We start from the raw sequence: 23532 nt of genomic DNA, 5'->3' as shown, positions 1-23532 counted from the left end.
TGTCCAGCAATGGGGACATTTTTATAAGTGAGCCTTGTAACCACTAGGGACATAGCACTGTTCAGTTTTTCTATAATGCATCTGCTAAAAACTGAGAATTAGGTATGCAAAAAATCTTTATCTTTGTTTTTTAGAAGAGTATATGCTTCTGCTTTGCCACCAGTATTTTCTGTGGTCTTTTTAAATTGTAGCTTGATTTATTTATTTATTTATTTATTTATTTATTTATTTATTTATTCAAGATAGGGTTTCTTTGTGTAGCTTTTGCAGCCTATCCTGGAACTCAATCTGTAGACCAGGCTGGCCTCAAACTCACAGAGATCCACCTGTCTCTGCCCCCTGAGTGCTGGGATTAAAGGTGTGCGCCACCACCATCTGGCTTGCAGTTTGATTTTAAAGGAAATTTGCTTAGTTACACCATTATCTATTTTGATAATCTTAGTTGGATAAAAGGGCTAGATTAAAAGTATATTTTTTAGTAAGTTTTGAATACTACTTTTGGATTTTGGATTTGAGGTGTGTTTAAGCTTGCAGATACTAGTTTAAATTGTTTTTCAGCCTAGAGAGCAGAAAACAAAATCAAGTAAACAATGATCCCTAATAATTTTTCAGTCATCTTAGGTATAAGTTGGTTAATAAAATACGTGTTTAAAAATACACTTAAGAGCCAGGCGGTGGTGGCGCACGCCTTTAATCCCAGCACTCGGGAGGCAGAGCCAGGCGGATCTCTGTGAGTTCAAGGCCAGCCTGGGCTACCAAGTGAGTTCCAGGAAAGGCGCAAAGCTACACAGGGAAACCCTGTCTCGAAAAACCAAAAAAAAATAAATAAATAAATAAATAAAAATGCACTTAAGACTTGATCTGTTTCCTACTTGTTAGAATTCTTCCTCAAGTAGCTGCTGTTATGTCCTTGTATCTTCTGATATTTCTAGATTTCCAGTTCCTCTTGGATTAGAGTCATATGTATTAGTACTAGTGAATACTTGATCGCTTGCTATTTTACATACATGTTTACATTCAACAGAACTCTAAGTTCTTTATAGTATACCCTTTTCCTGTGCTTTATGTTATTATATTACATAAGCAGTTGACCTGAACTTTTAGGTGGATTGTTCAGAAAACAAAATAAAAGTGCTTGTATTGGTAGAAAAGATTTAAATGTAGCGTTTAGTTCTTTAATAATATAAGAAATAGACTTTCTGAACAGAACATTGATGGCACAAACATTAAGAACAACAACTAATAAATGGGACATCATGAAACTGAGAAGCTTCTGTACAGCCAAGGACACCATTGACGATTCAGACAAAGCAGCAGGCTACATAATGGGAAAAGATTTTTACCAACTACACATCTAACAGAGGGCTAATACCCAAAATATATAAAAAACTCAAAAAACTGGACATCAAGAAAACAAACAACCCAATTAAAAAATGGGGTGCAGATCTAAACAGAGAATTCTCAAAAGACGAAACATAAATGGCTCTGAAACACTTAAAGAAGTGTTCAACATCCTTAGTCATTAGGGAAATGTAAATCAAAACTACTTTAACATTTTTGTCTTACACCCATCATAGTGGCCAAAAGTAGTAAAAAAGTGACAGCACATGCTGGTGAGAATGCAGAGTAAGGGGAACACTCATTCATTGCTGGTGGAAATACAAATGTGTACAGCCACTATGGTTGTCAGTGTGATGGTTCCTCAAGAAGATAGGAATTGATCTACCTCAAGATCTAGCTATACCACTTTTGAGCATACACCCAAAAGATATTCCTAACTTGCTCAGCCATATTCATTTATGTCCTATTCATAATAGTCAGAAATTGGAAACAGCCTAGATGTCCATCAGTGGATGAATGGGTAGAGAAAATGTATATTTACATAATGGAATATTATTCAGCTGTTAAAAAATAAAATCATGAAATTCATAGACAAATGGATGGTCTAGAAAAACTCACCCTGAGTGAGGTAACTCAGACTCAGAAACACAAATATGGTATGTATTCACTTATATGTGGGTGTTAGCTGTTAAGTCTTCAAAACACGTGCTATAATCCATAGAACCACAGAGGTTAGGTATAGAGTAAGGAACTAGTGGGGAGGGCTGGATCTCCCTACAAAGAGAAAGTAGAATACTTAGTTATGGGTAGATGTAGTGGGGGCCTGAAATCAGAAAATCAAACAGGAAGGCAGAGTTAAGAGGGGGGTGAAGGGGGGAATATAGGGAGGGACAGCTAAAACTAAGGGCCATCAGAGAGGTTGTATGAAAACCTAGTATAGTAGATGCTTCCTGAAATATATGCACGTATGAAGGTGATTTAATGAAATGGCTGAATAGCAGCGGAGATAGAGTGCAAACTAGACAGCTCTCATCACCAAACGAAGCTCCCAGTACCGGGAATGGGTTATATCTAATGGAGTTGTTGGCCAAAGGGACCCCAAACAACATAGGCTATTGCCAAGGCAATTGGTAGCTCTCCAAAAACTGATGATAGGGTCTTCCTATTGCTGAAGACAAAACTTACACAACTCATTGGACATGGAGAAGTCAAGTTGGTTCCTATCTAGAGCCTTCACACCTACAGAATAGTGTTCCTCGTACTGAGAGTTACTCTGCACACTACTAATGGAGAAAGGTAAACACCAACCTAGCTACAAAACCTGTCATCTACAAGAATGACCTGCCTGCAAGATACATTGTTACAATGATGACATAAAGCTTATGAACATAACCAGTATCTCATTGGATTTAAGGTCTACTCCATGAGATGGAACCCATCCCCAACAGTGCTTGGGGGCCAAGAACTTAAGACTGGATAGGTCAGGGACCTAAAGGAAAACCAAATACCACTGCCCTGCTAAAGGAATAGTGCAGTGAAATGACTCCTAATGACATTCTGCTATACTCATAGATCAGTGCCTTGTTCAGTCCTCACCAGAGAAGCTTCTTCCTGCAATAGATGGGAACAATTACAGAGGTCCAGAGACAGACAATGTGCAGAGAGTGAGACACCTTGGTATACTCAGTCTTAAACAGATGTCTTCATCAAATCTCTCCCCTCAAGGGCTCAGGGAACCCCATGAAAAAGGAGGAGGAAAGAATATAAGAGCCAGAGGGGATGACACCAAGGAAACGCCTAAATAGAACAGGACAGATGCATATATGAACTCACAGAGCAGGAGGGAGAGTACACAGGACGTGCAGGGGTCTGCATCAGATAGGGTTCCAGCACCAAGAGAAGCAGTCTTAAGCTCCTATCACTAACCCAGAAGCTATCTCAAAATGATGACCACTCACAAATGAATTAAACTTATTTTGAACATGTAAACATAGAACTTTTTTTTTTTTTTTTTTTTTTTTTTTGGTTTTTCGAGACAGGGTTTCTCTGTGTAGCTTTGCGCCTTTTCCTGGAACTCACTTGGTAGCCCAGGCTGGCCTCGAACTCACAGAGATCCGCCTGGCTCTGCCTCCCGAGTGCTGGGATTAAAGACGTGCGCCACCACCGCCCGGCAACATAGAACATTTACATGCAAGTTCACAATGCAGGAATCCCCCCCCCCCAAACTGAGAGGTTAAAACTTATATATGGAAGTCATCAAATATATTCTTCAGTTAATGTAAATGCTGAGACATCCTCTGAATCATATAAATGAAAAACTCAATCCCCTGCATTTTCTTATGATTTTCTAAATGATGCTATATAATTAAAAAGTATCGAGGAACAGAATTTTTCTCTGTTTAAATGCCTAAACAGATTCATATTTAACATATTTTCTCCACACTGAGTTTTGCTAGTATGAGATTTTAATTTAGTCAAAGAAGTAATATGTTTATTTTTATTTATTTTTTTACTGTTTTTCCAGTAATCCCCCCATACACACACACACACACACACACACACACACACACACACACACATGTTTAAATCTTTATTCTGCATATGGGAGAAAGCATGATATATTTGTTTTTCTAAGCCTTTTTTTTTTTGCTTAACATAATGATTTTCACTTGCATCTGTTTTTCCTGCAAATGTCATGATTCCATTTTTTTAGAGCTGCATAAAATTTCATTGTATATATGTACCACATTTTAAGTATACAGTAAGTCCTTTATTTTACATTGAAACTCTTATTTTTTCCTTTTATTGAAAATAGATTTTTTTCCTTACATCTACTCCTCTCATTTCCTCCCCATTTTCTTTACCATTCAGATCTTTCCCCTTTCTCTCCTATTAGAAACAAACAGGCTTCTAAGGGATAATAAAATATAATAAGATAAAACAAAAACAAGCACATTGAAATAGGACAAAACAAACAGAAGAAGAGCCCGAGAAAAGGCACAAGAAAACATATAGACACAGAGACCCACTCATTCACACACTCAAGAGTCCCATAAAAACACTTAAATGGAGGCCATAATATAGACAGAAGGGACCTCAAGGGTAAAAAGAGGGAAAAATATAAATAAAATAAAACAAAAAAAAATATTTAAAAAAAACAAAACAAAAAAATCCTGACACAATATTATGAGACAAGTAACTTCCAAAGATGCCCTAGAGTTCATTTTCTGTTGGCCATCTACTACTGGGCATGCAGCCTGCATTTAAGAGTAGTTTTTTTCCCCAGTGAGATTCCCTTGGAGAAAATTAAATTTTCATTTGCAAATAGTTATCACTTAGAGATAGCCTCTGGGTTATCATTGGGGGGTGCAGTATGTTTACTTCTTTCAGTCCTAGGACCTTAACGTGCAGACCCATGCAGGCCCTGTGCATGCTGCCTCAGTCTGTAATACAGTTCATATGTGCGTGGATCCTGTGATTTAGAGGGCTTTGTTTTCTTGGAGTCCTCCATCCCCTCTGGCTCTTATACTCTTTCTGCCTCCACTTCCGCAGGGTTCCCTGAGCTCTTAGGGGATAGATTCAATGCAGACATCTCGTTGAGGGCTGAGTGTTCCGAGGTCTCACTCTCTGTATACTGTCTGTCTGTGGGCCTCTATATTTGGATAATGGTGTTAGTTTTTTTGGGGGGAAGATAAAGGGAAGGCAATACTCAGGCTTGAGTTGAGGGCTTCCTGCATGCCCAGCAAGGGTCCTACCACTGAGCTGTATCCCCAGCCTCATGATAATTTTATTATTATTTAATTTAATTTTAGCTACTCATTGGGTCATTTGAGCGCTATACCAAGTGCCTGTTTGCTATCCTTATGTCTTCTTTTGTGAAGTGGGTCTTCACTCTTGTCCTCACTGGAGGGTGTTACTCGTGTCATTTGGGGTATAGAGAAATCTGAATGTATTCTGGGTATCTTTTCTTTGTCAGATATCTTTTGGTAGCTAGACTTTTGCTTCTGCTACCCAACAGTAACAACTAAAGGATATGTGCAAAGATATTGATATACTTAATATTTCTAAAGTTGCAATTTTAGGTGGAAGGTGAGTGGGATTTAAAATGTATGTTTCATAGTTTTAAATTTAAGATGAAAATTACATTTTATTACTTTGCTTTTGGTTTCAGGTGCAGTTAAAAACTAGCATTTGTAGTCAGTATGTAATTCGGATGCAACCCACTAGCAGGTGCCTTTCTACCCTAGAATGTGCTGCTGCTGCTCTTTCCATCTTGGAGAAAAATAACTATATACAAGAGGTATGTGGAAGTCATCGTTTCTTAAAAGTAGGGTTGGATGTTATTGAGAAAATTTAGACATGCATCACTTGTAAATTGTGTAAGTCACGTGACAAGTGGAGTATATCTGCAGTAGATATTTATGGACTTTCATAATCTTCTTCCTCTCTGTATTTTACTGTGTTGGTTTATCATTCCAGATTGCATTATTTAAATATTCCCACTAAGCTGTGCAAACAGCATTTTTAATTTGCTAAATTGCGTGTGAGTAGCACAGAGCTCAATAGAGTTTTTTGGCTCGATTTTTCCTTTAGTGTTCTCTACTTCTTTTTTAAGTAGTTTGTATTCTCTGGTGATCAGCTTTTTTCTTTTTAATTAAAAGAACATTCTCCAGCAACATTACTTGTTTGCATTGGTGCCTTTATTTGAGGAGATATGCTAACATTCTGTTTACTTTATTAAACTTGCTTAGAGTGTAAAATAGGTACTTATATGGATAGAAATGCCCACAGAATATGAAAAGGACTTAACCTACAATCAACATTATATTTAATTCTCATAAAATTTCTAGTGATTACGTATATAACTAACAATTATCAGCAGAGAATAACATTTCATTGAGCTTAGTAATATCTCAACTTTTGGGGACATGTTAGAAACTTCATATTTATAGCAAAAGAAAAGTATAGTAAAAATAATTTTAAGATGAGTTATGAAAAATAAGTGAACCATTACTTCTTCCTCAGAAAACAGTGTCAGAGGATGACAGTTAAAAAAATAGTTGGTAACTCCTCCCCCCACATGGCACCACACAGGCACTCCCACGCATGCCTACACATAGACGGCTCTCTCTCCTGCCTCATCTTCCTCTTATTGTACAGTATCAGTACTGTGATGAGACAGTACTTTAGCCAGGAAGGAAATTCCTGCAGTGATTAAAACCTAGCCAGAGTAACCGGAAGTTGTGAAGACGTTAATCATGAAGAAAACAAACAAACAAAAAATATCTCCAGAGTTTGCAGAAGAGTCAGAGTGCGGGGAGCCAGGATTGAGCGCTTTGCTCTTCCCAGGGCCCTGAGCTATGAGAGTGAGAGTTGGAGGCTTTTTTCTTTTCATGGAAATTGTGTTTCATGATGAGACTTCCTTTGGAAATGGACTGTTCCAGCTAAACAGTTCCACTCCCCATGTTGTCTTTGAAAAGAACACTTCCCAGCAATCCTGGTTCTGTGCCTTGAATGACCAGGGTGCCCTAGACAATTCTCTTCTTCCTCTACCCATCACTTTTTCCTATCTGTGTAACTTTATTTCCATCTGTTCACCACTTTTCCTTCTTGATGAAACCAGAAACATTCAAAGATGACATTGATTCCTACTAGATTATATGTGATGGTTAGTGATATGATATCTTAAAAATAAGAGGAATCTTTATCATGACCACACAAGACTTGAATAACTATGTCCTAAGTATAATATCTGAGAATAAGCAATCGCTAGAGTATAGAGTTGTGATGGGAGCCCACATGTCCTGAACTTTTGTTATTCCTTATGGATGGATCGAACATAAACTTTCATAGTAACAGTAAGGGTCTAGAACTCTTATTCTGCTTACTTCGGCCTTCAGGAATAATCAAATCACAGTGGCCAGTAGAGAAACAGTGTCTGACAATCATATCTGTGACTTCGGTGATTCTAATATGCTTCGTAGGAGCATGAACGGGAGACCCGTATAATGAAACATCTCATTACTTATTATAGAAAACAAATTTACTTCTAGTTAATAGTATAAGCTGTTTTATTGGAAGTGAACCCTAAGGCCAATCTGTTAAAAATTAGTTAAAAAAATTAAAAAGCACACTTTGTGGAGCACAGTTACTGTCTTCTGTGACAATGGGTATATTAGTTCGTCCTTGGGAGGAAAGCTATAGTGTATTTCTCCTAGAAAACCTTGAGATCTTGGAAAACAGTGAAATATTGTATGGCTTATAGACATCAGGCTCCTCAGAATAAACAAATTGAATGTAACATTGCTTTTCAGTCTTTTGGTTCGTCCCCATCCTGTATGCTGGAGCAACTTTGAAGCACAGGAAGTAGCAGGGTGTGAAAGGCTATGAGCGTATGGCTCCTGGAACAGAAGTACAGGCTTTGAAGTCAGTTTGAATCACAACTTCATCACTGTTGTCAGCTTGGCTTGCCAGGGGCAGTTGCATAATCTCTCTTTGTACTTGCTTTTCCTTTTAAACTTGTATAAAAAGTTACCTAGGGCCGGGCGGTGGTGGCGCACGCCTTTAATCCCAGCACTCGGGAGGCAGAGCCAGGCGGATCTCTGTGAGTTCGAGGCCAGCCTGGACTACCAAGTGAGTTCCAGGAAAGGCGCAAAGCTACACAGAGAAACCCTGTCTCGAAAAAAAAAAAAAAACCAAAAAAAAAAAAAAGAATTTAAAAGTTACCTAGGCTGGGGATGTAACTCAGTGAGAGAGGACTTGCCTAATGTGTTCAGTCTCTGTTGCCTTCCTATTGTAAAATGAAGTGAGGTGTATTAATTGTTGCCATTGTCAACACAAGCACCGTTGACTTTCTATGCCTCTCCAGTTTTGGTAGATCAATGAAAGTTGTAAACTACAGCTTGATGGATTTTACTAGTCTACTGCAGTATTTACCAGGGAGCCTTCACCTTCAGGTTTATTTTTGCTTCAAGGTCTTCCTTTATGTGGGAAGTTTTACCTTACAGAATTTCAAAGTGTAAAAAGCTTTTAGCTGCATGTAAATTTAAGAACTTTAGTTCTGTCCAGCAAGCTGTGACCACACACATGAAGACAAAAGGATCCACATAACACTCATTTTCCCCAAGTAAACACTTAGACACAAACTTGTTTTATAAATAGGATTTTCTTATGTACTCTGACTCAAATCTGATATTTTTCTTTATATTAGAAGCATTATCATTTATTGAACGTCAGGTAGTGGTTTCAACACTGTAATAGTTGGGGTCTAATATATCACCTCACTGTTTGTTATGATAATAACTTTTTAGGTAGACTTTATTTACTTACCGTGAAGCACATAGCTAATATATGATAGCATCATCAAGTAGGCTGCAGTAAATTAAAATGGCATAGAATGGCAATGCTTTAATGCCTCTCTGCATGCTGCTTGTTCAGTGGGAGTGCCAGGAGGGCTTCTAGAGGCTCATACGGTGCTTAGGGACCCAGGATTATGGAAAACTATCCAAAAATATTCCACTTTCATAAAGAAGAGGCAAGAAAAATGGTAAATTCTGCATTACTTATAATACTTCTACCCAAAGACAACACACAGTACTTGAGCTCCTCAGATTTCATTAACTAAGTCTACTTGATCTATGTTACTGTGATAAATTACTCTGACCAAAAGCAAGGAAGGAGTTTATTTTAACTTAAAGATTGCAGTCCATCACTAAGGGAAGTTGAGACAGAAATTCAAGTAGGAATTTGGAGCAGAAACCATGGAAGAATGCTTCTATGCTGGCTCTCACACAGGCTCAAGCTTAACGAGTTTTCTTATACATCTCAGTACCACCTGCCTAAAGAATGGTGTCACCTGCAGTGGGCTGGACCCTCTTCTATCAATTAACAATCAATATGGTCTACCACAGACCTACCATCAGGGTAATGTGATCTGGGGAATTCCCCAATTGATACTCCCTTCTCAGATGACTCTAGGCTGTGTCAAATTGACAATTAAAACTAAGTAGGACAGTGACGATGCCTAACTTCAAAAGGAATAAAAAATGTAAACTGATCATTTACCATGACAAAAGTTACTTTTTTATTAGTGACCACAACAGAGATTAAATGAGGATCTGGTTTAGATCTTTCTATTACTTAAGTAAATTTGATAGAACCTTATCTTTGGGATGTCAAAGTTGGAGGTGTTTGACCTTAATATTAGCATTATTCTATCTGTGAAAGTAAATGTCAGAACATGAAGAGACTTTTAAGTTGCTTCTATCTGTATATAGTCCTATCCGTGTTTCCTAGAGACCTATCGTGTTTTATCGTCCAATCTGTCCATTGAGTGGACTATTAAGTAAGATTAATACATTTTTCTAGTTCCTTTCCTGTCTTTCTTATTAAAAGAAACAATGAAAACATACGTGATGGGCTTTCTACAATAGTGAAAACATACCTAATGGACTTTCAACAATAATGTTGTATTGAGGTTTCCAAAATACTTGTCTATTTTTTCTTACTGGTCTATATCAATAACAGATTGTGTGTGACAGCATTTAAAAACAAAGGCAGTGGTTAAATCAATTTTTAAAAAAACTTCTGTAAGTACAACATGCAAAAGTGGGCAGTCCTGAGTTATAAATGCAGTTTGGAAAGGACATCAAGAACCCAGATTATGGTGCTGGAGAGATGGCTCAGCAGTTAAGAGCACTGGATATTCTGTTAGAAAACCCAGCTTTAATTCTCAGCACCCACATGACAGCTTATAACTGTCTGGACCATTAATCCCAGGAGATTTGATGACATCTTCTGGTGCACAGACATACATGTAGGCAAAACACCCATACACATAAACAAACACAAAAAGCCCACATTTTTTTTCTGTCAGTCCATTGTCCTCTGTGTTTGGCTTTAATTGTCACATTTATTGCCGACTGATCATGATAGTTGTCCCACTCTGATAATCATATTCTTGACAGGAAAGGGGGGGGGGAGCAAAAAAAAAAAAACCTATGCTACCTAAACCTGTTGGCTTTGAGTGCCTCTAAAAGCCTATTCCAAGTGACTTTTAGTTACCTGTCATTACTCATTAATTTATTAGTAGATAGGCACAGTGCTTTCATGAATACAACTTGGGTTCTATTAATAAGGATAAAAACAATGAGTAGGGAGAAGCAATTATCAGGGCCTGCCATAGTGTTTAATACTTCATTGTAAAGTAAAGCCCCTTTATATTTTTATATATAAAATATACCTTGTATTTTGTATATGTGGGGGAATAAATTTTCACACAGACCCTTTGTCAATTTTTTCCTGAGGCAGGGTTTCACTGTGTAGCGCTGGCTGTCCTGTCACTCACTCTGTAGACCAGGCTGGCTTTGAACTCAGACATCCTCCTCTTTCTGCCTCGCACGTGCTGGGATTAAAGGCGTGTGCCACCATTGCCTGGCTCAGTTTTTTCCTTTTTAAAAATTATTCTTTAATGGCCTTTTCAACCAAAACCTTTGCTATTCTTACATACAAAGAATCTGACCCAAAAATGTGTTTAAAATACTATTTAATTTTGTTTTAGCTTTTGAACTTGAATCACCTTACATACAGCATGTGTTCCAGTTGTGTGGCAGTCATCTCTATTAACTTACATGGAAAGCCAGTTAACACACTAGTGTTATTTGTTCAGCTCTGCAGAAATTTACTTTAGGCAGGGTATAAAATTACAGTATTTCAAGTGTGCCATGTGTGGCTCTGTTACCTCTGTGTCTTCCATGGACTGATGATGTGAGGAAGACTTTGTTGTCATCATGGAATTGTTTGTGTCAGTGATTGAAATTCAGCTAATGTGCTGTGCCTATCTATCTAAATGTTTCCTTTAATCAGCTTGTTAACTAATTAAATTATGACACATTTCATGCTATCTAAATAAATTAGTGTATAAAACTTAAGTCAGACTCTATTTCCTATATGGAAAATCAATATAAATCCTTGTATTAGAATCTGTGAATTTAGAAATAATTATGAAGTATAGAGTAGTGGTTACTTTTCACAGTCAAAAGCAATAATAAAAAAGAACACGTAATTGTCTGTATTTGAAAGAAAAATATAGATAGAATACAAGTTGCCACAAATACGTTTTTAGTATCTTTTTTTTCTTAACAGACTTTGCTTCGCCCTCTTCAAGCGTTATGTTCTTTCCAGCTTCAGCACGGTGCTCAGATTCGCCTCAGCAAGGAATATCTTCTGAAAAACGGATTATATCCCAAGCCAATGCCAAAGAACAAGCGCAAACTCAGGAAGATGGAGCTGTTGATGAACAGTGTTAAAATTTAGCCCAGTGTTCCCATGATGCTCCTTCACCTGTCTTTAGCTGACAAGACTTGGTAAACTTTCCCCCAGTTTAGGCTTGAGGGCTTTGACTCTGAAGAAGGAATGCTGACAGGTACTTGTGCGGAAAGAGTTGGTCTGCTAAACAGCATCATGCAGCACACTTACACCCACTCTGTGAAAAGCAGTCTTTTGTTTTGTTTTTTTGTTTTTTTGAGGCCAGGTTTCTCCGTGTAGTCTGTAGACCAGGCCAGCCTCAAACTCATAGATCCACCTTCCTCTGCCTCCTGAGTGCTGGGATCAAAGGTGTGCGCCACTACCATCCAGATACTGTATTTGTTTTTTAAATATGTGCTTCTAATACATTGTTTTAGATCTCTTCAAAATACAATTAGTTGTTGGTTTAGAGTAAAGAGTGTGTATAAAATGAAGACAGTTCAGCCTGGGAACAGTGTTGTTTCCATCAGCGTTTGTGGATACCTAGGTATGTAGAGATCAGTGGTGGCATATACCCTGCATTAGTTTCAGCCTTACTGTGAAATAAGTGGCAAAAGAGGGTTACTTGTTTTATTAACTAGTAGAAAGAAACAGGGAAACTTCACTGTTTAGGGTTGAACATGGACTCCGTGAATGTGATTTACACCCTGTAATTGTCTGGATTCCTGTAGAGTGCATTTAACTTTGAAATAGCCTACATTCTCTTTGGCATTTGCTTTGCCTCAGTTTTAGTTTTTCAGTATTCATTTAACAAGTTTACTCGTTGTGGTAAGAGGTTGTTGATGAAGTTTCTGTATGGAAATGGCTGAAGTAGAGTATAATGCAGTTATCATTTTGAAAACATACTTCTGTAAGTAGCTCTACTTAAAAAAAATTTTTAAGAGCAAAAGCTTTCAATATGAAAGATCAAATTTCTCACCCTATTAGGAGAATATTTGCTGAGATTTTGTATAGAATAAGAGAAATTTATATACTCTATATTTATATTCAATTTATAGTTAAGAAAACACTTTGGCAAGATCAGGGTGTTTCATTTTGACCTTTGTTCCTGATTACTACAGTTCCTTGAATCCAGTGTTAAATGGAAGGAAAAATCAAGCATGCAGTTTAGTGGTGATTTTGATAAATACCTGTGTGTGACACAAATATACACTGGTTTTTGATGTTTTTCATGCTCATTTGCTTATTATTGGCTCAGATTAGACACTCATTAATAGCTTGGCTGGTCCCAATTAGAATGCTAACAAATATATAGCAAGTTATATGAAAATATTTTAAAATATTAAAATCAGATTTGTGACTTCAATTGCTGACTTATATTTGCATTTAAAAATAAGTTGGCCTTTTATAACCTAAATGTCTAGTATCAATTATTTGTGTAATAATGAAAAAATAGTATAATGTATAATTGTTTCTTAAGGAATGAGTTAAAATCATCTTCCAGTAATTTTTATATTGGAATTAAATTTCACAAAGTTCTATTGATTGTTATGATTGTTCTTTAAGAAAAATCAAACAAATGATACCATTAATATTTCCAAACTTTAATTTGTGTTTACCATTTAAAATAACTTTTATGTTTTAAATATATTAACTACTTAAATGCTTAAAATTTATTACTTTGGCTGTGTGTGTGTGCGCGTGTGTACGCGTGTGCATGTGCGTGTATATGTGTGTGTGTGTGTGTGTGTGTGTGTGTGTGTGCATTTACTTAAAGAAGATGTATCCAGATAGAGGGAAGATGGCACATTTGAGACACTTGGCACATTTGCTACACCCGTGAATCGAAAACAGCATTGGATGCATGGCTCCAGAGACAGTGGCATGGGGAGTCAAGAGTGCAGCATTGGATGCATGGCTCCAGAGACAGTAGCATGGGGAGTCAGGAGTGCAGCATTGGATGCATGGCTCCAGAGACAGTGGCATGGGGAGTCAGGAGTGCAGCATTGGACAGAGATGACATACAGAAGTCTAGATTCGGAGAAGAAAACAGAGGCGTGCCTTTCTCAGCTCCACAGACACTTAAGTGGCATTTGTCAGAACTGTAGTTTAAGACGGGATCTCTGCAATGGGCAGTCTCCATCTGCACAGCAAGCAGACAGGGGAGAAGAACCCTCCATCCTTCTTAGTTTGTACTCTGGTGCTGTGGGGTCATCTTAGAAGTCTTATAGTCAAACTTTTTGACCAAGGGTAGAAGAAACCTCTGCATTCTTTTATCTTTAATCATCATCAAAGTCCTTCTGGCTGAGTGAGTGAACACTCTGAGAATCAGTGTAACCCCAGAAGCTGGCTGTAACTTGGACATTGATTCATGAACCATTAGTACGGTACCTTTTGCTGGCCATGTTTTGAGGAAAGTGTTAGGTGATTATATTAGGACAGGCAGCATGCCTTTGAGAAGAGGGAGATTGCCTGTGTGTGCATTTAGCTGGGAAGGAGGAAAACTGATGTGTCTAGGGCAGCTGTTTTCAACCTGTGGGAAGTGTTGAACCTCATTGGGAAGTGTTGAATGACCCTTTCACAGGGGCTGCCTAAGACCATCGGAAAATACAGATATTTACATCATGATTCATAACTGTAGCAAAATTACAATTATCAAGTAACAATGAAAATAACTTTATGGTTGGGGGTCAGCACAACATGAGGAACTGTATTAAAGGGTCACAGCATTAGGAAGGTTGAGGACCACTGGTCTAGGTATGCAGGATCTCTAATTTCCTGTTGTCACTGCAGGCAATACTCTTTCTAAATTCTTGATTTTTTTTTTATAAAATAATTTAAAATAAACTCAATGGGAACCCAGAGACAATTCATTAGGGTTAGAGAGAGAAAACAATAGAGCAGGTAAGCTGGAGATCTTGACAGCTGATGGATGAGGGAAATGGGAAGGGGAGAAAGATAGGAAGTTATATTTCTATACATTCACCAAGGTGAAGTCAGCTTTATCCAAGAAATGTAGGGATAATCCAACATAAATCAATAAGTATAATTCACTACATAAATACACACAATGACAGGAACCACACGATTATCTCATTACATGAATAAAAAGCCTTTTGACAAAATCCAAAAATCCCTTTGTGGTACATGTCTTGAAGAATCTAGGGATACAGGGGACATATCTCAACATAATAAAGGCTACCTATGGACAACAGAGGATAACAAGTCCAGTGCCAGGAATGGTTTACCACTTTTGGAGTTGTTGGCCAGGGAGGTCTCAGGAGACCTCCAGATATTATATGCTGTTGCCAGTGCTCTTGGTTACGCTCCAGAATTTGATGAGGAAACCCTATTGCTGAAGACACCACGCACTTGAATCATAGAAGATGGAGAAACCAAGCTGGCACTGACCTGGAAGCTCTGTCTCTACTGCCTAGCTTTCATAGTGCCAGAAGATGTATGCATACTACTGGAGGGGAAAAGTAATCATCAGTTTCATCCAGCTGTGAATGTGTGAGCTACAGTAACACTGGCCTGGCAAGATATGCCCACTGGTGTAATAGTGGCTTGAACATCAATGGAATAACTAACCACTTTCTGATTGGATTTAAACTCCATTCCACACAAGGAAATTCATAGCTGGCAACATTATTGAGGCCAAGAATCTTGGCTAGAAAAGCCTTTGGGGAGAACCTACTCCTATTACTATACTGAATATGCATAGCATTAAACTTACTCCTAAAGACTTATCATTATACCCATAGATTAGTGTAGCTCTTAAATGTTATCAGAAAAACTGCCTTTTCTAGAAGATCATGATTAACACAGAGGACCACAACTGGTCAAGGTGCAGAAAATATGAGATTGCAGAATGCTCACCCCTAAATGACACATCTGTCTCACATACCCTCCTTTCAAGGCTCAGGGTTCGTTGCAGAAGAGGGGGCAGAAAGATTGTAAGAGCCAGAGATGGTGGATGATAGTGTTTTCTAGATGTAACATGAACTTGCAGTGCTTATGAAAGTATGCTTGTGGAAGCTGAAGCCAGACCAAGTCCCAGCAGAGACGGGAGATGGGGATGAAGTCTTACTTCTAGCTGAAGGGCTCTTAGCAATTGGTAGCTTCTAGGAGATGGAAATTCAATTTTCTTTGTGTAGGTCCTTGCAGGTCAGCCACACTCCAGTGCATTCAAGAATATATGGGCCGCAGAAATTGGACTCAGTGGAATTTTTTTTAAATGACAGTGTTAAGTGAGTAATGAAGAGGGGTAGATCTTGGAGGAGTTGAGAGAGGGAGGTTAATTGCATAAAATTCTTAAAGAACTGATAAGACATGAGGAAAAGAGAATAGATGAGCATGATGCTATACACCTGTAATGCCAGCACTGGGGAGGGGAGGCCCAATCCTTGTGTCTTGCTGGCTAGCAGAACTGGTATGCTTTGGGTCCCGTGTGACTCTTTCTAAAAGAAAAAAAAAATAGATAAAACACAGAACATGATTGAGGAAAACACTCAGCATTGATTTCTGACCTTAACACATGCATTTGCACATTAACACCCCTCCCCACCAGATTACTCTTCTTTTAGGGTGATAGGGGCCTTGGGCATTAGAACATTCTACCTTTTCAGGCCAATCAAGGAAAATATATTTAACCTTAATATTATTTGGGTTAGTCTTGTAGATGGAAGAGGATTTCCATGTGTGACCTAGAATTCAGCATTCCACACTGTGCCCCTTCTTCCTCCGACTCACACATTCTTTTAATCCCTTATTTTGCGGTGTTCTCTAAGCCCTGGAGCAGCTGTTACAGATGTCCCATTTGCGGTTGAGCATTAAACCATCACTTATCAGCACTTTGACCAGTTAAGAGTCTCTGCAATCACTGTCACCTACCTGAAAAGGAAGCTCCTCTGACCAAGGTGACATCACCACTAGTCTGTGGGCATAGGAAGGTCACATGATGGTCACAGCATGTGCACTTAGGAAAACAGCAGCTATAGCTTCCTGCCAAGGGCCTGTGACCTCTCCAGCCACAGATGTTTGAGCAGTACCAGACAAGAATTCCCTTCTGTGGAGTAGGCCTCAATTCCAGTCAGCAGGTGCTTGGTTACTCCCAGAATAGATGTGTCACAGTTAGGACTCACCTTGTCTGGCCGCTCAGTATCATAGCACACAACACCTAAGACAGTGCTCCCTTGGCAGTCTGCCGAGCACCTTCTGGCACTATGAGGGTTGGCTGTCAGGAGGAAGCTTCCAACCTAGTTCCAACTTGATTTCTCTGAGTCATGCAGCCAGAGCATCCCGTAATTTAGGCAGTTGGGTCTTACCATCCAGTTCTGCTGGGTAACCAACAGCAGTAGCAATCATTGCATTGTTTGGGGGACCTTAGAGGCCTTGCTGACCAACAACTCAGGAAGGGAGCTCATGCCTGGCACTGGTATTTTTATTAATAACCTATGGCAGCTTTATCCTCTTCCATAAGGCACCTCTGTTTTTTGGTTGTTGTTGTTTTGGTTTAATTTTTAATTAGCTTTCCTATTATATGGTTTCCTTACAACTTTAAAAATAATATATCATTAGTTTTGGTTGATCTTAATCCATCCCTTTCTATCCTGTCATCCTTCTGCCCCAGTCTCCCTGCTTCAGTTTTTATTCTGTGTTTGAGTATCTAGTTTGTTTTTAAACTCTTACTATTAGTGCTGTCTGCATTTTTTCCCCCTCTAATTTGTAGTGGGGATTAAGATCCCAAGAGAAGGCTGCCCACTAAGAAAACACCTGTATAAAAGTATATATATTTATAAGTTAGAAACACAAGGAATACATGGCTTCTCCTAAAGTGTATAACTTTTAAATAGTCAGTCAAAAGGTAATGAAATTATTCAGCTGTCAGACAAAGAAACATTTTTAAAAATGAACATTGTCTAAATGAGGATTCTAATAAATGAAGAAAGGAAGTTAATGCAAGACATGGATGAGAAATCCAGCAGAGACACAGAAATTCTAAAATATAAATGTAAATAAATAAATCAATAAAAAGAGCAATGATAACCAAATAAAATTCTTAAAAATGAATTTCCCTACAAATCAACTAAAACTTTGTAGTTGGCAGAGGGCCGGCGAGATGGCTCAGCAGGTAAAGGCACTTGTCGCTTGAGTTCTATTCCTAGAACCTACATGTGGAGGGGATGACTGACTCCCACAAATTTTCCTCTGAACTCTACACCTATGCTCTGGCATGCATGTGTGTGCACACCTACCCCACCACATTCGCCCCAAAAAATGTAAAACAAAACAAAACAAAAAAAACAACCTGAAAATTTCCGTGGAAAATATTACCAATAGATTAGACCAAGTAAAGGATATTAAACACATTCATTTAGCAATAAAGAACAACAGCAAATAAAAACAGCAACCATGAATACAACACAAGAATTCCGGGACATGATTAAGACATGAAACCTAAGAATCGATGGGTAAATGAGAAGTTGAAATACAAACTGAAAGCATGGAAGACCTATTTTATGAAATTGTAGAAGAAATTTCCTCCTGTAGAAGAAAGATGTGGACAGTTAGATAGAGAAGGCATTTAGAACTGAAATAGAAATGACAAAAGAGGAACTCCAGGTCACAGAGTTAAAATGCTGTATTAGAAGGAGCCCTGCAAACTGCAAAAGGGAACTGCCAGTTTCCAGAGCCAAATTTGGCAGAGACCCCTCAGCAGAAACCCCCAAAGTAGGATACACCAGAAATGACATTTCAAGTCCTGAGAGTAAAGACCTACCAACCAAAATTGCCCAAATAATATCCAGCAAGGTTATCTTTTTAAATCAATGGAGAAATAAACACCTCCCCCAAAAAGCACATACTAAAGCAATTCATGAACACAGGTATTACAGAAAATACTGGAAAGAATCCTACATACAAAAGAGGAAGAAAGGGTAACAAGCATGGTGTCAAAAAAGAAATTTCATGAATAGTTGAGTGGATGAAATTTAGGAAAGAAATAAACACGTTCAACCCAGTAAACCAGGCAACTCCTAAAATGCTTAAGTGAGAAAGAAAAGAACACAGTATTTGAATTAAGCAAGGATTTACATGAGTCAGCTTATCTTTCTCAATAATGCTAGATGTAAATGATCTTAAAACTCCAACCCAAAGATGCAGATTGGATTATGAAAACAAGATCCAACTGGTGATTTTTAGGAAGGCAGAGGATAGGGGAAAGGAGAGGGATGGGGTAAGATCAACCAAAATGAATAATGTATTATTATTTTTTAAGTCATAAGAAAACCAGATAGTACATAATCTAAAAATGGAAACCTCACAGCGGAGAGGTGACTGTAGGTGACTGTAGGCCTGGGTATGCTCAGTTATACTCAGGTGATGTTGCCTCCCTGACACTAGGGGGCAGACTGCTGTTCTTTGTACCCTTTTACTACCCAAGTTGAATCTCCTGTAGTGTGAGCTCTTCACATGCCACTGTCCTGCCCTCCCTAACTCCATAACTGCCTCTTGCCCTCAAACTGTGACAACTGAATTCCAGGCTTCCTAGATTGTAATTATTACTTACCAATTGCCCCGAATACTTCAGTCTATAATAGGTTTCATCTCAAGATGCCAGCCAGTCATAGCCCTCAGCGATATGGAAAATAAAAAAATGAATTACCCCTTCACTGCTGTCCCACCACAGGGAAAGATTCACTCTCTTTCCTGAGACCCTCATCCCACTTGAATCATGGCTTGTGAGAACCATGGACTTAATCCATGTGCAGGATTTATGGTGCCTTCACCAGGATCACCAGGATTCCCTTTAGGAAGAGCTTTTTGCTTCCCCTCTCTGGACCCACATAGCTAGGTTGCTGGGTCCCCCTTTTATTTCTCTACATTTCTTAGCTATCCTCTTACCCACATAGTGATTTTTTTTGTTTGTTTTTGTTCTTTAAAATATTTTTATTAATTATTTGAGGATTTCATGCAATGTATTGTGATCATATTCACTCTTCTCACCTTAACTCTCTCAGACCTACTCACAGCTTCATGTCCTTTCTCTTTTAAAATACTTTAAAAATTTTTTTGAAATGAAAATACAACTACATTGTTTTACCCTTTACCTTTCCCTTCTCCAACCCCTCCTATATACCCCCACCTTGCTTTCTCTAACAATTAAAGAAGAAGAGGCCCTTTCATGATGTCCTTCCACTCTTTCTCCTTTGTAACAACCTTACCTCGCATCATCTCCATTCCCAGGCACTGAATCACATGGAGGAAGCCTCAAGTTCACCATCACCTTTCCCTGTAACTACATCAAAAATATAATAAAGATGAAATAGACATTTTCAGTGGAACAAATGAGAATTCATCCAGCAGATGTGTGTACAATTAGAAACTCCGACGGCGTGCTTTTGTCAATTTGACACAAACTAGAGTCATCTGGGTGGAGGGAACCTCCACTGAGGAACTGCCTCTATCATACTGGCCTGTGGGTATGTCTGTGGGGCATTTTCTTGATTAATGATCGATGTAGGAATGTTCAGCCCAGTTCAGACAATGCCACCATTGGGAAGATAGTCCTGCTTGGAGTGTTAAGGAAGCAGGCTGATCAAACCATGGAAAGCAAGCCAGTAAGCAGCATTCCTCTGTGGTCTGTATTGAAGTTTCAAATAAGTTCTTGCCTTGGCTTCCTGAAAGAGATCACTGCACACTCCTGGACCCCAGATTAGGCACAAACCACACCCAAACACCTGTTTTCACAGAGAGATCCTTTATTAATCCGGGAAGAAAAGTTAAAGTGGCTGCTTCCTGACTCAGGCAGAAAAACAGCAGCAAATGACCTTGCAGGTGTAATTTTTAAGAAGAGAAAAGAGAGGGCTATGTTAGGCTAGGATGCAGTGGTAAAGGAGATAGAGGATGAGGGAGAGGGGAGGGGGACAAGAAAAGGGAGCTGGGTTACTTTTCCCAGAGGACAAAGGACTGCCTCTGGATAGGGAGGATACAGATGTGGTCCATAGCCAAATGGTGGTTTATAAAGATAAAATAGGAAACCCCATGTTAGGATGAGATGTTTAATTTTAATTGGGTATGTTAATTAGGTGAGCCAAGGGGGCTTCTGATTGCTGAACTACAATATTTCAATAGCTGAACCTTGGTAGTCAGCCTCAGGAGGAGGAAGTGGCCAAATAAGAGAATAGACCTTGGTGGCTAGCTTTAGTAATGCATTCTGTTTTTAACCAGGCACAGGGAATGGGGGAGAAGGGCAAGGCCTACCCAGAGCCATGCTCACCACGCTCAAGCTGGCCTGAGTCCCTTTATTTCCTTTGATGATGGACTATAAGCAGAAATAAACTCTTTTCCAATTTGGTTTTGTTTAACATTTTATCATAGCAACAGAGAACAAAGTGGAACATGATTCTTAAGGAAAAAAATAAGAATAAAAAATAAAAAATATAAAAAAAATGAAAGGACACAGAAAATGAATCTACAACAGGAAACAACATTACACTTTCCTATAGCAAAGCACTTGAAATGCTGATATCAAAATATAACTACAGGTAATAGGGGGTATTTCAATGTAGTTAATATTAAAGCAAATGACTTCTTTTTTTTTTTAAGAAACACACATGCCATGGCCTACATGTCATGGCCATAGGATAATTTGCAGCAGTCAATTATCTGATTCCACAGTGTAGGAATCAGACTCAAGTCACCAGGCTTGGTGGCATGTACCTTACTCACTGGCATCTTGTGGAAGAGGGGAAACCAGATGGGTAAAGGACATCAGGAGATCATGGCCCACAGAATCAACTAAGCAGGGCTCATGGGGATCACAGAGACTGAGGCAACATCACCTGCAGGGGTCTGAGCTAGGCTCTCTATATAGGTCTTATGGTTGTATAGCTTGGTGTTCTTGTGGGACTCCTAACAGTGGAAGTGGGACTGTCTCTGACTCTTTTGCCTACTCTCCGGACCATTTTCCTCCTACTGGATTGCCTTGTCCAGGCTTGATATGAGGGGTTTGTGCCTAGTCTTATTGTAACTTGCTAGGCTGCATTTGGTTGATATTCCTGGGAGGCCTGTTCTCTTCTGAAAGGAAATGGAGGAGAAGTAGATCTGGGGGAGAGGGGAGGTGGTGGTGGAGACTAGGAGGATTGTAGGGAGGGGAAACTGTGATCAAGATGTGATGTTTCAGAGAAGCATTTATAAAAAGGGAGAAAATGGAAATGGTTTAAAGTGAAATAGTAAAAAAAAAACTTGGTATAGAAATAAACTACACAGCAAATAATAGCACAAACATTTCTAAAGCGTATAAATGAAGCTAGGCTTTGAAAATAGTGTGATATTAACTCACAGCAGACAATGTAATGTCAGGAAGTGTAATGCAATCCCTCTGGTTGCTGGACATAATGTGGTAGACATTAACCACACATGGCTATTCAACTAATTTAAAAGTCAGTTTAATAAATGAGTGTCCATGTGAAACTGGCCATAGTTCATCCATTCCACAGCCATATATGGCCACTGTTCTGAGAAACACATGTATATAGAGATTATTTCTGCAGCCAGAGGAACTTCCCTCAAACAGCCTCTAAAAGCCAATAATTCAAGGAGGTATAAAGTAAAAATCAGTGGAGGAAATAACAAAGCACTAAGACATTTAACCCTAGGGATTCAAGGAAGGGACAGGGGTGAATAATAGATAATAAAAAAGCAAACGAGTAGATTACAACAAAACACATCTTCTTGTCACCACAATCAAGTTCCTGAGAAGGCAACTTAAAGGAAGCAGAAAAGGTTCTGGCTCATGGTCTCAGAGGGTCGACTCTGTGGGTGCGTGGCCCTATACAATGAGGCACAGTATCATGGTAGCAGCAGACGCGTGCACTGTGTAAGTTCACATCTTGCCAGACAGAAGGACTACAGAGGAGGCCAAGACAAGATACATCTCCCAGGAGTATGCTCTGAGTGACATTCCCTCCACCTGGGCCCCACCTTGACTTTTACCACTTTCCAATAATGCTATAGTATTATGAACCTATTAAATGTTCCTGAGGAAATGTAAATAAACATCTGCTAGATAGGGAACCAATGACAGACCAAAGCATGAATTCTACTAAATTCCAGCTTGGTGAGCCAGTGGGTTTTATTGGGGCTACTTACAGGTATATGTGTATGTGACTACTAACAGGAATATTGATGAGGGATTACTTGCAGGAGCAGAAATGGCTAAAAACAGTTACATCACAAAAAACCCACCCAACACTGATGACGGCTCAGGAAAGCTGGAAACCTGGAGCACACTGCACAACCTGCAGGTAGCTCAACAGATTGGAGAATGTCCTTTCCAGGTAGCTCAGGTGGTCTGCGCCTCTCTTAGGTAGTTCAGCTTGTCGGAGAGAGTCTCTCAGGAATCCCTATTGCACTTACATTCTTGGAGGTGGAGGCGAGGGTGGGACTAGTGAATCTGGTCAGTTTCAGAGCCTTCCTAGAGCCTCTGAGTTGTTTACTTCTTGAGCTTCAAGAGCACCCCTGGAGGATGGGATGTTTCACCACCCAGTTAGAACATCCTGTTGTTTCACCTTTCTCCAAACATCTTGTGTCTTCACGAGATTCCCTCCAAGATGGAAGATATTAATCTTAGAGGAAACCATGAGGCTGGAGAGATAGTCCAGTGGTTAATAGCACTGGCTATTCTTCCAGAGGACCCAGATTCTGTTCCCACTATGCCTATAGTGACTCACTTTTAACCATTTTTAACTCCAGTCCCAGAGGATCTGATGCCCTCTCTCCAGCCCCTGTAGGCACTGCACATTGCCTGTGCCTGGTGCAGAGACATCAGCAGGCGAAACACACAAACACATGAAAAATAATGAAGGCTAATTCTGGAGAAAGTCACTACACTGCTTCAAGGAATAAACACCAGTGTGCATGGTGTAAGCCTGTCTGAAGATG

At 39.1% G+C, this 23532-nt stretch overlaps 1 protein-coding gene across 1 annotated transcript in view; it reads left to right on the top strand.

Moving 5' to 3' along the window:
* Dtwd2 (DTW domain containing 2) overlaps positions 1-13004 on the top strand; it is a 63466-nt gene extending 50462 nt beyond the window's left edge. Inside the window, exons 5-6 of the mRNA XM_059246229.1 lie at positions 5513-5641; positions 11485-13004. Coding sequence (XP_059102212.1) covers positions 5513-5641; positions 11485-11655 — 300 coding nt within the window. The 3' untranslated portion in view covers positions 11656-13004. The remainder of the gene's footprint in view (positions 1-5512; positions 5642-11484) is intronic.
* The last annotated feature ends 10528 nt before the right edge of the window (positions 13005-23532 follow it).

This window comes from Peromyscus eremicus, chromosome 19 (genome assembly GCF_949786415.1).
Source record: "Peromyscus eremicus chromosome 19, PerEre_H2_v1, whole genome shotgun sequence".
NCBI classification, from domain to species: Eukaryota; Metazoa; Chordata; class Mammalia; order Rodentia; family Cricetidae; genus Peromyscus; species Peromyscus eremicus.
Note: the sequence above shows the minus strand (reverse complement) of the source record. Positions and strands in the feature narration are given on the sequence as shown.